The sequence below is a fragment of the Myotis nattereri genome, assembly GCF_964212035.1.
Source record: "Myotis nattereri genome assembly, chromosome: 2".
In the NCBI taxonomy this organism is placed as follows: domain Eukaryota; kingdom Metazoa; phylum Chordata; class Mammalia; order Chiroptera; family Vespertilionidae; genus Myotis; species Myotis nattereri.
The window spans coordinates 97231057-97244259 of record NC_138076.1 but is presented as its reverse complement, the minus strand read 5'-3'; the positions used below and the strand labels follow the sequence as shown (position 1 = coordinate 97244259).

The window sequence follows — 13203 nt, the reverse complement described above, 5'->3', positions numbered from 1 at the left end:
GAAGCAGCATTATGACCAGGAAAACTTAAAGGAAAGACAAATTTATTTACAACTGTTTAAAATATGCAAGTAAATTATGAAAACAAATATCAGCTAAATCAAATATGCCCTCATCTTGTAGAGTTGATTTAAAAGCTCAAGCTAAACAAAATATTTGGAGATCATTTTCTGTCTCCAGGACTGTTTGGGGACCACCACATGGTAGACCATGATTGGGCCCAAAGTGCTACCCATCCTATAAATTTCTAGACCAAGTCTTTTTTTCTCCAAATTAATACCCATTAGTTTCTTAGACATTCTTTCCAAAATAAAAGCCATGTTGTCACTTGATAAATTGCAACCTTGAGCAGTGGGAATATTTTTAGACAACTATTCAATATGGCTTTTGTTCATTATACTCTTTAACGCCATGTGAAGAAACCAAAGATTATTTGTAATTTTTATTGATTTACCCCTGGACTTGGGCTCAGTGGACAGGAATGAGCCAAGCTACAAGAACCCAAAGATTCTGGCTATTTATGCTTATATCAACCCTAATGCCAAGATCAAAGTTACTGGTAGAATCAGGATGGTCTCTTGAAGAATCAGATACCAATTTTCAGTGCAGCAGAATAGTAGTAACTTCTTTGTTTGATGCCAGCTTTGAATTAATTAAATGTATGGTCTCTATTTCCCTTCCCACTCCTAATTTTCTCTTCTATTTTCTTTAATTTAATTGCATTTTATTGTATTTTATAGATCATTGTAAGTAGCCTGGAGTTCTTTCTTGAGCAAGATTAGGTATAAATGAATGAATTGTAATACGTCTGCTCTCCTCATCACATAGACTGGGAACCTGTCAGCCATGGCCCCTATAGATTCTGAATAACATGCAGCACCAGTATCACTACTATTATTGGTCCAGTCTGCTGTTTGAAGCAAAAGACATGAATAGAGAGAAAGATAGTGGGCACCAAAACCTCCTCAATCCCTACTCACTGTCTAGTCCCACTTTCCATATCAAGCCATAACTACTTTTTAATTATAGAAGAATGTATGTCTCTCCCCTTCGTCATCAGAGTGTGAAAGCACCCAAACCTCTGCTCCCTGTGAATAATGAAGTGGTAACAGGAAAAGGGCCAGGGAAAACTCGAGAAATATAATGAAGAATCAAAGAAAACTACAGTCAAGAGGAAGACTGTCCTGGAGACTTCAGAGCGAATAAGAGCAAATAAAAGCAAATGAATCCGAAAAGAAAGAATGGGCAAGAGTCACAAGGAAAAAGCAGACATAACACTAAATGAATGTTCTTTCTTCACCAACAGCACCTCCTTTGAACTGAAAAGATTCAGGTCGCCCAGGAGCTTGAGATCTCAGCCCCAGGGTCATGGAAGACTAGAACATCTCAGAATATGCTTCCTCTAAATCACAGGTGGCTGGCCGTCATGGTGCCTCCCTCTATGTGGTCCCCTCACACCACATCCAGGACACCCCAAGGCTTTGCCCTTACCCACAGGGAGGGAGGCTTCCTGCCCTGAATTGGGCCCCCTCCCTTGAAGCTAAGCATTCATCTCAAACACAAGCATTCATGGTAAACACTGAAAGACAGGGTCCTGAAACATTGCCAACGTTTCACCTCCTACACTCCTAAGTGCAGAGCAGTTTATATATGACCAAACACAGTGTATCATTTTGGCCCTTGCATCTGGCTTCGGATGAAATAAGGGAGTTTAGCCTTCAATTATGAACCATTAGTATTCAGACATAGCAGTGTGTGAGAGGAGCCTTGCTTTGTTGGCTGAGCTTTTATTTCTGCCCTAAATCAACTGTACATAGAAGTGTAGATTCTACCAGGCTCCTGATAAACATGAGGTCTCTGCAGGAGAGGCTAACCCCGCAGTGCTTAAAATCAAAACCACAGCATACCACCCTTACGACCCTGTCTTCTGAATAAAACCAACCTTTCTTCATTAGCTGAGCACATTTCTTAAGAAGAGGAAATGGAAGTCCTGATAAACATCATTAGCACAAACAGGATGCCAACAAGGAGACCTAATATTATTTAGATGAAATTTGAATTCTAATGCAATGTTTATGCCCATCTTCTCCTAATGGAGAAGTAAATTTTAAAGGCCAAATTATGCTGTGAAGATTCTTCATACTCAGTACAAGTGTCCTCTACCAGCTGCCTGTTCATCACACTCCCTGTTGCCTACCCCAGGTGAGATGAGTGAGGATCTGGGGCCTGTCTTTTTCAATTGTACCTTGTGTGCTTGCTTTTTCATAGCTGAGTTGTTAACTGGAAGACAAAAGAGAGACGAATAAAAAAACTAGTCCAAAGAAGCACTCATCACTCATCCTTAAAAAATAAGAGCTCATGTGCAAGGGAGATGCATATAAAATTAATTTGCATTGCTGACCACTATTCTTCCCTTTTTAGGGAGGGTTTAAAGTGGGTGGGAGCATGACAATGTGAAATTCCTTGTTTATAAGTTAAGAATTTCAAAATAGTGACAACAGAGTATTAAACCAAGTGTGAGGCCCTGGTTGCCTATCTACCAGTGACAGACATGGAGCAAATGAAAGACACTGTGCACTCCTTGAGTCTTCCTCTTAAGAAGCTAAGGGATCTGGAGTGGCCTCCTTCAGTGGGGATGACATGGTGCTCTTAGAGGCAACAGATTTTAAATTGTTTCTTCAGTTCTCCATTTTGTATTTAGAAAAAATTTTAGCCCAAAAGACCAATTTTATCACTGCTCTGAAAACTTTTGTGGAAGTAATGAGCATTGGCACTCACTCATGCCGCCACCCAAGGTTATTCCATGAAGGCTGATAGAAGCTTTCTCTGGTCTAAGGATCTCTCCACCATTAAAGGAAACTTCTACTTACTGTGTGCAGCGAGTTTTCCACTGAAAACAGAAGTTCCCAAATGGCTAAAGCAGCAGGAAATTCATGAGCCTCACATAAGGAGTCAGGAAGTGGGATGGTTCCTGGGTTAGTTCTTCCATCAGCTCAAAGACATTTTTGAAGACTGGGGTTCTTTCCACCTTTCCCTTCTGCATCCTCAACTACGACATAGGGAATCTGGTCTGATTTCAGACCACCTTTTCTTTATTACAGTTAGAAAAGAAATGTCCTTCTGTACTTCTAACAAAATCCACAGAACCCACAGATATTTTCCACAACCTTTGGAAGCTGAGGGTGGGGTGGAAAGGTTATTGTCAGAATTTGAGGAAGAACAAATAAATATGTGACAACTCTCTGGACAGCCTGTGAGACCTAAGTCAGAACAAGCAGCTCTGAGCCCACAGCTGGAGTGCTGCAGAGATGTCTAAAATAATTAAAATAACAATATTTGATGAAACTGGAAAGAAAGTTGGAAACAGAACAGTACAAAGAAAACATTGCTGAGATGTGTGTACATGCACACCAGTGTGCACCAGAAACCACACCAGGAAGATGAAGTGGACAAAAGAGGAACCGTGTTCAGCAATTTTCACACAAACACTTGTCTACTTTATTCTCTTTATACCAGTAAATCCTGATCAATTTTTCTCTGCTGTTAAAAATAGTAAACCAGAATTCTCAGACTGAGTAAACACCAACTCACCTGAAGATAATGTGACTCACACTTAAGAATTCACTTTATGAGCACTTGGATTCTGAGGATTCCTGTGCAACACAGCCCTTCGCACAGTCCTGGGCCTCCTTCCAGAATTAGAAAAGTTGAGATGTAAACAAATTCAGGCTGGATCTCACTTCAGGGAGCACTCAGTTGACATCCTGAAGTTTTCTTCTGACAGTACATGCTTTCTTCTCATGCACTTTGATGAAATTTGGAGTAGTTGCCAGAGGGTTCTTTAGATTCTTCTTGGAGAGTCACCCAAGTATGGCCAAGTGTTGCATTTCCTAGACATGGCAAACTTTAAGGATAAAAATTAAAGTAGTTAATATTTTAAGTGACATGCCTGAATAGCCTCATCTGTGGAATTAGGGTGATAAGCCTTGGAATGCAAAGACGTATTACTCAGAATTCTGTTTTTATTTCCACAAAAAGTAGCAGGGTATAATTCCCCTGTGATCCACTCAGCTGAGGTTTTGTATATACAAAAACCTCAGTATTCTCTGATTGCTTAGAATTCTTCCCTTGTTGTTACTGCAATTTTAAAGAATTAGGGCTGCTCTCTATTTATAGAAGCAACCAAGAGAGCTCTCCTCAGACCCTGAACTTGGTTTGAGGCCTGCCTGGTACACAGAGCAGTGGTGAGGTGACTGGCACATTTCTCCAGGTCTAGAGAGGACAGGCCAATGCTTACTTGCCACCTGGAAATGTTTCCATCTTGCTTTCAAAAGTGGGCCAACCTGTAAGTCCTTGGGGATTGAGAAAAGTAGAGATTGAGGTTTGAAGGACTGAGTTTTGAGCAACTCAGTGTCTTACAGGCATTTAAAAATAGCAAACATACTAATTCACTGTAAACCAGGGGTCCCAGGGAAGCTCAGAATGTGCAGAGTCTACAGAGCCCACAGTGTAACCTGCAGGAACCTCCCGCCTCATAGGTCTCTGCTCCACCTCCCTCATCCCTATCAGGGCCTTCATTTCTTTCATGCCTTATTGCTGCATTTCTTTGACAACTGGGGTAAGAGTCTAAAGCTTAGGGATGAAAGAGGCATAAGACAATGTCTTGAAGTCTGAAGAAAAGCCACCCAGGAATCATTCTCACTAGATCCAGAGCTTATGCACATAATAATTAACCAGTCAGACTGGTAAGTGCCAGTCATCACCTGAAAAACATGCATAGCCAGTGTTACAAAAATTCCGAAAAAGGAAAAGCATCATAAGACTCTGAAATAAAAATATACGCTTATCGTTACTATAAACCTCACCCCCAAAAGGAGCACTGATATGGCTGTTTATCTGGGATCCATCAAACCTTCCATTGACCAAACTTTCTCAAACCCACACTTAAGTCAATACTGGGGGGAGGGAAATTTTGTCTGGTCTGCTCACTAATGAACTGTAAATATGCCTGATATAATAGTGGGTATTTAACCACTACCTGTTGAATAAATGAATAAAATAATAACATCTATTGTGTTCTAAGAAGTTACAAAGCACAGTCACATATATATTCTCATTTAGTCTCCTCAATAGCCCTGTGAGGTGGGGTATTATTATTCTTATCTTCATTTTTTAGGAGAGGAATCAGTATTCAACTGCTATCCAAAGTAGATAAACTAGTCATTTACAGTTTACTTATTTGGATGCAATTGCTGTTTATCCAGGCTTGATTCCACACTTTCTCATCACTACCAAGGTGTTGTCTTAGGAAGAGAATGTCTGGGCAAACATGGCCTCACTAACATGTCCCTGTGACTTGTTTCAGGTGGGCCTTTTTCGAAAATCTGGTGTGAAATCTAGAATCCAGGCCTTACGTCAAATGAACGAGAAATCCCCTGAGAACCTCAGCTATGAGGACCAGTCCGCTTATGATGTGGCAGATATGGTGAAACAGTTCTTCCGGGACCTCCCTGAGCCTCTTTTCACCAACAAGCTCAGGGAAACCTTTCTCCACATCTATCAGTGTAAGTAGAAATAATGTAGATTGGTGTTCTCATGTGTACCCATCCATTGGAATACATGAACTCATAAAGAAATATATAAAAGTTATCATTCTACACTCCTCTCCAGAAGTAACTTTGTTCATAGTTTGATATATAAATCTCCAGGCCATATTTTTTGCATCAAAATTTTCCTTTTCAGTGTAGTTTGGCCTAAGATCTGAAACTAACTTTCAGTGTACTTTCAACAAATTTAAAATGAAAAGGGAACACAATAGAATTTATTGTGTATATAGGTGTTTTTAAAAACCCATTTAATTTTCTAAAATTCAGCGCTTCCTTGGGATATATGAAAGTTAAGGCCAAAAGCGTTAAAATTACTGGAAATAAAAGGCAAATATATGGTTATACAGTGTTTTGTAAGGGTGAAAGATAAGCAAACCAAATCAAGCTGTATGCTTAATTCAACTAATTTATGTTTTCACTTGAAATTTTTAAAAATATATTTTTACTAATTTCAGAGAGGAAGGGGAAGGGAAAGAAAGATAGAAACACCAAAGATGAGAGAGAATCATTAGTCAGCTGCCTCCTGCATGCCCTCTACCGGGATTGAGCCCACAACCCTGGCATGTGCCCTGACCAGGAATTAAACCATAACCTGGTTCATAGATTGATGTTCAACCACTGAGCCACTCTGGCCGAGCTGGAATTTTTTAAGTGATGATAAATTGATAATTCTCAACTAAGCCTCTAAAATAATCATGAAAATAACTGTTTTTATTAAAAGACATATCCTGCTAAAGCTAATTATAAAAGAGGATATTAGTAATGAACATGGATTCTTTCTAGATATCATAATGTTATCATTATAATTATTTTGATGGCTTATTCTCAATTCCTTAGGGAAAAAAATTATTTGTCCCATGGACTTTGACTTTTCAGAAAAATATGCCTGAAGTAGACCTCAACATGGAATTGATCCCATTTGAAGATGATCCCTACTATAGAGAAATAAGTACTAAATGTGGTTAAGGAGTATACAATATTTGAAATTCAAAAAGGTTTATAACAAGTAGCATTTGTAAAAACAGGATAGAGTGGTGATCCACTAAATAAATATTACTTTGTCAAAGTGAATAGGTTAAATTAATGATACATGTTGTTAGAACCCCAAAATAGGGAGTTCATGATGTTGTTGCCATAAGAGGTTGAACTGCATTTTTCAATTAAGTCTCCCTTATGGCTTGGAAATATGATATATGAATATTTCCATTTAATCAGTTTTTAGAGTAAGGTTAACACTAGATTATTTCCAAGAGAGCAATGTCTTTGACCCTTTTTGAGACTCACCAGCAAGAAACCAGATCAAAGCAAGGCTTATATTAGCTGAAAAGACATTTACAAAGGGTTGTTTATGTACAGGGCACCATGCTGAGCACTGCAGAGCATACAGTTGGGGAAGACTTAATCTCATCTCCTAAGGATCTTGCAACAGAGGGGAATAAGACACACATAAATAATTGCATTACAGCAATATTAGAGAAATTCCATATAAGTTTACAGAGAAAACCCAAGGATGATAACTGGAGGTTGAGATATGTAAGGAACACATGCTGAGTGAAGCAAATAGCATGACCATGTGGCCGGAGATGACATGTTCTGGCATCAATGGTAAATGTACAATGCTGTATCAAATTACACTGAAAATTAGACTGAGTATGGGCATTGAATATTAGGGCAAAGAATTATACTTGATCCATTAAGCATTGGGGAAGCCTGGGGTGTTGATAGTAGGCTCTTAGTTGTAAAGTCATAACCAAAATTCCCAAAGTTGTTTAAACAATAATTACATTATATGCCCCAGCTGGTGTGGCTCAGTTGATTTGGCATCATCTCATGCACTGAAGGGTTGCCAGTTCAATTCTGGGTGAGCAAACATGCCTGGATTGCAGCCTTGATTCCCAGTGGGGGGTGGGCAGGAGGCAGCAGATAGATGTTTCATTCTCATGTCAATGTGTCTGTCTCTCTCCCACTCTCTCCTCTCTAAAAAAAAAAAAAAAAAAAAAAAAAAAAAAAAAAAAAACAAAAAAAACACAATAAAAATAGTTTTTAAAAAACAATGGGGACATTATGTAATGCACATAACAAAAAATATGGAATTAAATAATTTCATGATCAGTGGTGCCAAGGCTGAAAGTCGGCCTCTCTTGATAATCCCCATAAGGTCCCTTAAAGTGCCACAACTTAGAATTATCATGTCTTCCCAAAATCACATTCAAAGGTAAGAAGAGGACAGAGGGCTTCTCCTTTGGCATATATCTCTTTTTATCAGAGAGAGAAATTCACAGAAGCTCCCAACATTTTCCTTGGTCCCACAGGCCAGAAATGGTTTACACATTCTCCCCTAAATCCACCCTAGATATGAGGGAAGGGTCCAGCTTCTCAGAGCACTTTACAGCCCACACCTGCACAGAACGTATTATTTTCTTCTAGAAAAAGGAGAGAGTAGATATTGAGTAGGCCACCACCTTGTGCCTGCCATAAGGGCCCATGTCTATCAGAACTGTGTTTGGACCTATGAATCTAGATGTGTAAATAATAGATATTGTACTAGATGAGAATAGAGGGTTAGGAAGCCTTAATTGAGGCTCTGAATTACCTGTAGTGATTTCCAGGAGTGAGACTGGAAATAACCTTCATGGAGGAGACCAAGTTTACTAACTATTGTTGAGTTAGGGAGGAACAATTCTTTCTCCCATTCTCTAGAGCAGTTCTAGTTTTAGCTGTGTTACTTTTCAGATTTTCATCAAATGATTAATTAGAGATTGGATGATTAGTGAAAATATTTGAAACCCACTAGTCTACGAGAGAGGAGAATAGAGGGTCAAAGACAACCCTTAAGCTTGATGACTGGAAGAACAGAGAAAGGAAGGAGGCAGAGCTACTGACTGGAGGATAAGTAGGACAGAATTGTTTAGAATTGACTGGATGTTGATTTTAAGGTGCTGCTAGCCATCCACATGGTCACAAGTTATCAGCATTTAGGAATGAATATCCAAAATGCTATCATGAGAGTCAAGAAAGATGCAGAAACTTCCAGAGTGTCATGTGTAACAGAAAGGTGAAAAAGGATGGTACCCAAAACAAATGTGGAATTTTGGGATTAATAGTTGACCTTTGCAAGTAATTTTAGTAGAAAATAATAGATAGAAGTTATTTTCTGAGATATAAAGGAGCAAGTGATTAGAAAAAAAGTTGAAACAACATGTAGCCATGACAGATGCTGGCATGAAAGAGAAGGTTAGCAATCTAAAGTTAAACAATGTCTATACAAAGCATCTTACCTGAAGTAGCATACTTAAAAGCAGTTCAGATTGAGCGGGAGAAAATGGTGGCTGAACAGGCAAACCTTTCTTGCACCTCTCCCAGGACCAGACTGGAAATAAAACTAAAGTGGGGAACATACACTCAGAATTACAAACTGAGGTCCAGCTGAGAAAGAGACTTATATCAAGGAAGGAAAGAAAACACCTGGAGGCCAGTAGGAAAGGAGAGGTCAAGAGAGGAGCTGACCCAGCTTCCAGGGGTGGCAGGCTGAGAGAGAGGAGGGATCTCTTGGCTACAGGAAGGTCTGTTCCCTCAGAAGACAGAGACCTGGAACCTATTCTGGGCTCCACAACCCGGAGCACCAGAGCCAAGATCAGTGGCCCACATAACATCCAGCCATGAAAGGTGGCAGGACTGCTGGCCACCTTGGAGTCTGAAGCTGGTAGACCAGAGCATGCTGGAGAGAAAGCCTCAGTTTCAGGGGTTTTTTTGTTTTATTTTTAAATCCAGATCACAGGAGTTTCATTTGCAGCTACTCACCCAAGGCTTTGGTGAAGGGAGGGAGATGCAGACTCGAGGTGCCTAAGGAAAGGCTGGGGTGGGAAGCATTGCAGGGAGACATGGAAAAGCAGCAGCCAGGAGTCCTGTATTTGGTCATACCCCTCCAAAAAGAAAAGGGCCATTTTTCCTGAGAGGAGCTAGCCACTCCCAGTAGCCATAGCACAGGAAAAGAGAAAAAAAAGACACTCATGCTAGGAGATACAGCCTGCCCCACCCCCAAGGAGCCCTGCATGCCACACCCTACATTTTAACCTTTTCAGAGGAAACAAAAGCAGAGGCCAAGCCTATGTGTTTGAACAGTTTCAGGAGACCTCAGTAAGTGGATTGGGGGAGGAGTCATCTGCCCCATTATCCCAGGAAACTGGTGCTTTCCCTGTATGAGAGAACTGACGGAAACTCCAGGTTTCCAGCTGATCCCGCTGGACTGCATACAAGGATCTCTGTCCAGCTGAGGGCAGAGTAATATTTTGGGCCACTCTAAGAGCTCTGGGACAGGAAACACATCCATCACTTTCCCTGAAATCTGAACAGCACCTCCATCTCACGGGAGACCCAGTAGTCTAGACTCATGATTCTGCCTAAAGCCCTTTCAGAAATAGTCTTTTGAGTGATTAAGATTGACAGCTGGCTGGCAAGCAAAGGCACGCAGAAGCAGAGCCTGGGGACATAGGGAAGCTTACTAACCCAGCCCTGGGCCCCATGCTGCTAATGAACCTGATTTAGAGGGCAGATTGGTCCCTCCCATGTGCAGCCAAGTCCTGTAGAGACAGACACAAACTGTCTATCACTTGGAGCTTCCAGCAGGCTGCTGAAAGCCAAAATAGGACAGTTTCTGACAGTGGCTAGCACCTATGTACTTCTTGGGAAGCCAAGAATTGGCAGACAGAACAGTTAGCCACAGTCACCAGAAGAGCAGGACCCAAAAGGAGCTTCCAGGAGGCACTAAACTCAGTAAGACAAATGCCACTTCACTTTTTTGTCTTCTTTTCTTTTTCTATTTTTTCTCTTCCTGCTCTTTTTTCTTTTTTATTTATTTTTTTCATCTATCTGATTTATTAATTTGTTATGTTGTTAGTCTCTATTTTTTCTATCATGTGTCCAATTTTTCTTTTTCCCAGTGCTACTCAATATTTACTTTGCCTTTTTCTCCTGCTTTCTCATCATTTTTTCCTTTTCTTATTTTGGGCCTATCTAGTTTCTCCTCTATTTTTCCTCTCAATTTTTTCTTCCTCTTTTATTTTAAAACATTTCCCTTCCCCTATTCCTCTACCATTTACTCTTATTGCCTTTATTTCATCTCTGCGCCTTAATATTCCATCACCCCCTTTTCCTTTTGTTTTGTTCTCTCCTCATACTTTTTTCTTTCTTTTCCTCCATCATTCTTGCTCTCTTTTCTTTTTCCTAATTCTCTGGTGGTTGCTTTTATTGTTGCTGTAGGGGTCTTAGGTTTGTTTCAATTATTTTCTTTCATGTTTTGTTGTGTTGTATTTTGTTGTGTTTGGTCAGCACCTCCACAACAGCTCACCATGTGGTCAGGGGTGAGCCTCAGAGTCAGCCAGCTTGAAATGAGATCCCATTCATTAACAGGACAACAACATTAAAGATGCAATTATAACAGAAGAACCCAAATAACTCAACAAGTGGCTTTCCTAGCCCACCCAGTCTAAGAGATCAAAGAAACTGCACCACTGGGTCCCTCAAAAGACCTACTACATAAGACCACACCACAAAGTCTGGGAAGCATAGTAGTTCTATCTAATACATATAAACAAATGCAAGGGAGAGCAAAAATAGAGACAAAGAAACAACACCCAAATGAAAGAAAAGGAGGAATCTTCAGAAAAGGAACTAAATGAAATGAAGACAAGCAATTTGTTAAAAGAATTCACAGTAATGGTTTTAAGGGTGCTCAAATAACTTGGTGAGAACTACAAGCAACTTAATGAGATTTATAAGGAGCTGAATGGGAACATCAATATGAATAAGAATCAAGAGGAAATGAAGAATGACATAGCAGAAATAAAAAACACCCCGGAAGCATTCAATAGGCTAGAACAGTGGTCGGCAAATTGCGGCTTGCGAGCCACATGCGGCTCTTTGGCCCCCTGAGTGTGGCTCTTCCACAAAATACCACGTGTGGGCGCGCACATACAGTGTGATTGAAACTTCATGGCCCATGCACAGAAGTCGGTTTTCAGCCTGGGCAAGTCTATTTGGAAGAAGTGGCATTAGAAGAAGTGGGGGGGGGGGGGCGTCGGTCAGTCGGGCGACAGGAGATGCAAGACGCAGCGCAGGTGGGCTGTGGGATACGCGGAGCGGGGGAGGTATGTTGTTTTGAGGTACATTCACTGAGGTCGACCCCTTCCAATTCTCCCATCCACACTCATCTATCTGAAATAAGTATACAAGACAAGTGTGGATGGGAGAGTTGGAAGGGGTCGACCTCAGTGAACGTACTTCAATCAGATTGAGGACATTTTTAGCAAAGGCCAGCTTAGGAGTACCCAAATTAAGTTAATAACAATGTACCTACCTGTATAGTTTAAGTTTAAAACATTTGGCTCTCAAAAGTAATTTCAATCGTTGTACTGTTGATATTTGGCTCTGGTGACTAATGAGATTGCTGACCACTGGGCTAGAAGAAGCTGAGTACTGAATCAGTGAATTAGAAAACAAGGTATAAAAACACACCCATTAAGAGCAGCAAATGGAAAAAAAATTTAAAAGTAGGAGGAGTGTCTAAGGGAGCTTTGGAACAACATGAAATTTCACAACCTTCATATCATACAGGTGTTAGAAGGAGATGAATCCAAGCCAGGAATGGAGTACCTGTTTGAATAAACAATGGCAGTGAATTAACTTAACCTGCTGAAGGTAAAAGTAACTCAAGTTTAGGAAGCACAGAGAGTCCCAATCAAGATGAATCCCAAAAGACCCACACCTTGGCACATGACAAGTAAAATAGCAAACATTAAAGACAGAGAAAGAATCTAAAAGGATACAACAGAAAGAAAGTTACCTACAAGGGAGCTCTCATTAGACTTCCAGCTGATTTTCCAGTAGAAACACTTAAAGCCAGAAGGGAGTGGCATGAAGTATAAAAAGTAATGAAAACCAAGGGAATGAACCCTGGAACCCTAGCCTACTATATCCAGCAAGACTATCATTCAAAATGTAGGTGAAATAAAGAACTTCACAGACACACACACACACACAGACACACAAAGCCTAAATGAGTTTATTACCACCAAGCCAGCACTGCAAAAAATGCTAATGGGATTGTTGTAAGAAAAGATATAAACAGAAGAATACAAATATAAAGAAGAAGACTTGCAACAAATTAGCACCTATCCATAATAACCTTAAATGTAAATGGTTTAAATGCTCCAGTCAAAAGACATAGGGTAGACAGACAGAATTTGGGTCCCCACTGCAGACACCACCCTGGAATGCACAGCAAGGCAAAAGCCAGCAGGACCCCAAGTGCCTGCAATTGGCACATGCAGGACCATCTCTGTAGGGAAGGGAGCACAGCTCTGAACAGGGACAATCAAGGCATGAGACTGAAGGCAGACCCAGCCTCTGGGCTAAGGAGTCCCTTACCACTGGACTACTAGGGGCTTTATCCACTCAGACCTCAATCAGGATACCCAGGGCCAGAAAGAGACAGTGATTCACATTCACCTGCATTAGAGAAGCTCCTAGAAGGCCCAGGATAGACACAGCAAGGGACCAGATTCAACAACATCAGATCAAAATCCAATGAGCCCCCCAAAT

General features: G+C 40.6%; 1 protein-coding gene across 4 annotated transcripts in view; it reads left to right on the top strand.

The window, feature by feature from the left end:
* Positions 1-13203, top strand: part of STARD13 (StAR related lipid transfer domain containing 13) — a gene marked incomplete at its 5' end in the record, with an annotated part of 302915 nt that overhangs the window by 271220 nt on the left and 18492 nt on the right. For all 4 annotated transcript variants that reach the window (XM_081083033.1, XM_081083032.1, XM_081083030.1 and 1 more), the window contains one exon: positions 5364-5562. In XM_081083033.1, the coding sequence (XP_080939159.1) occupies positions 5364-5562 (199 nt within the window). The remainder of the gene's footprint in view (positions 1-5363; positions 5563-13203) is intronic.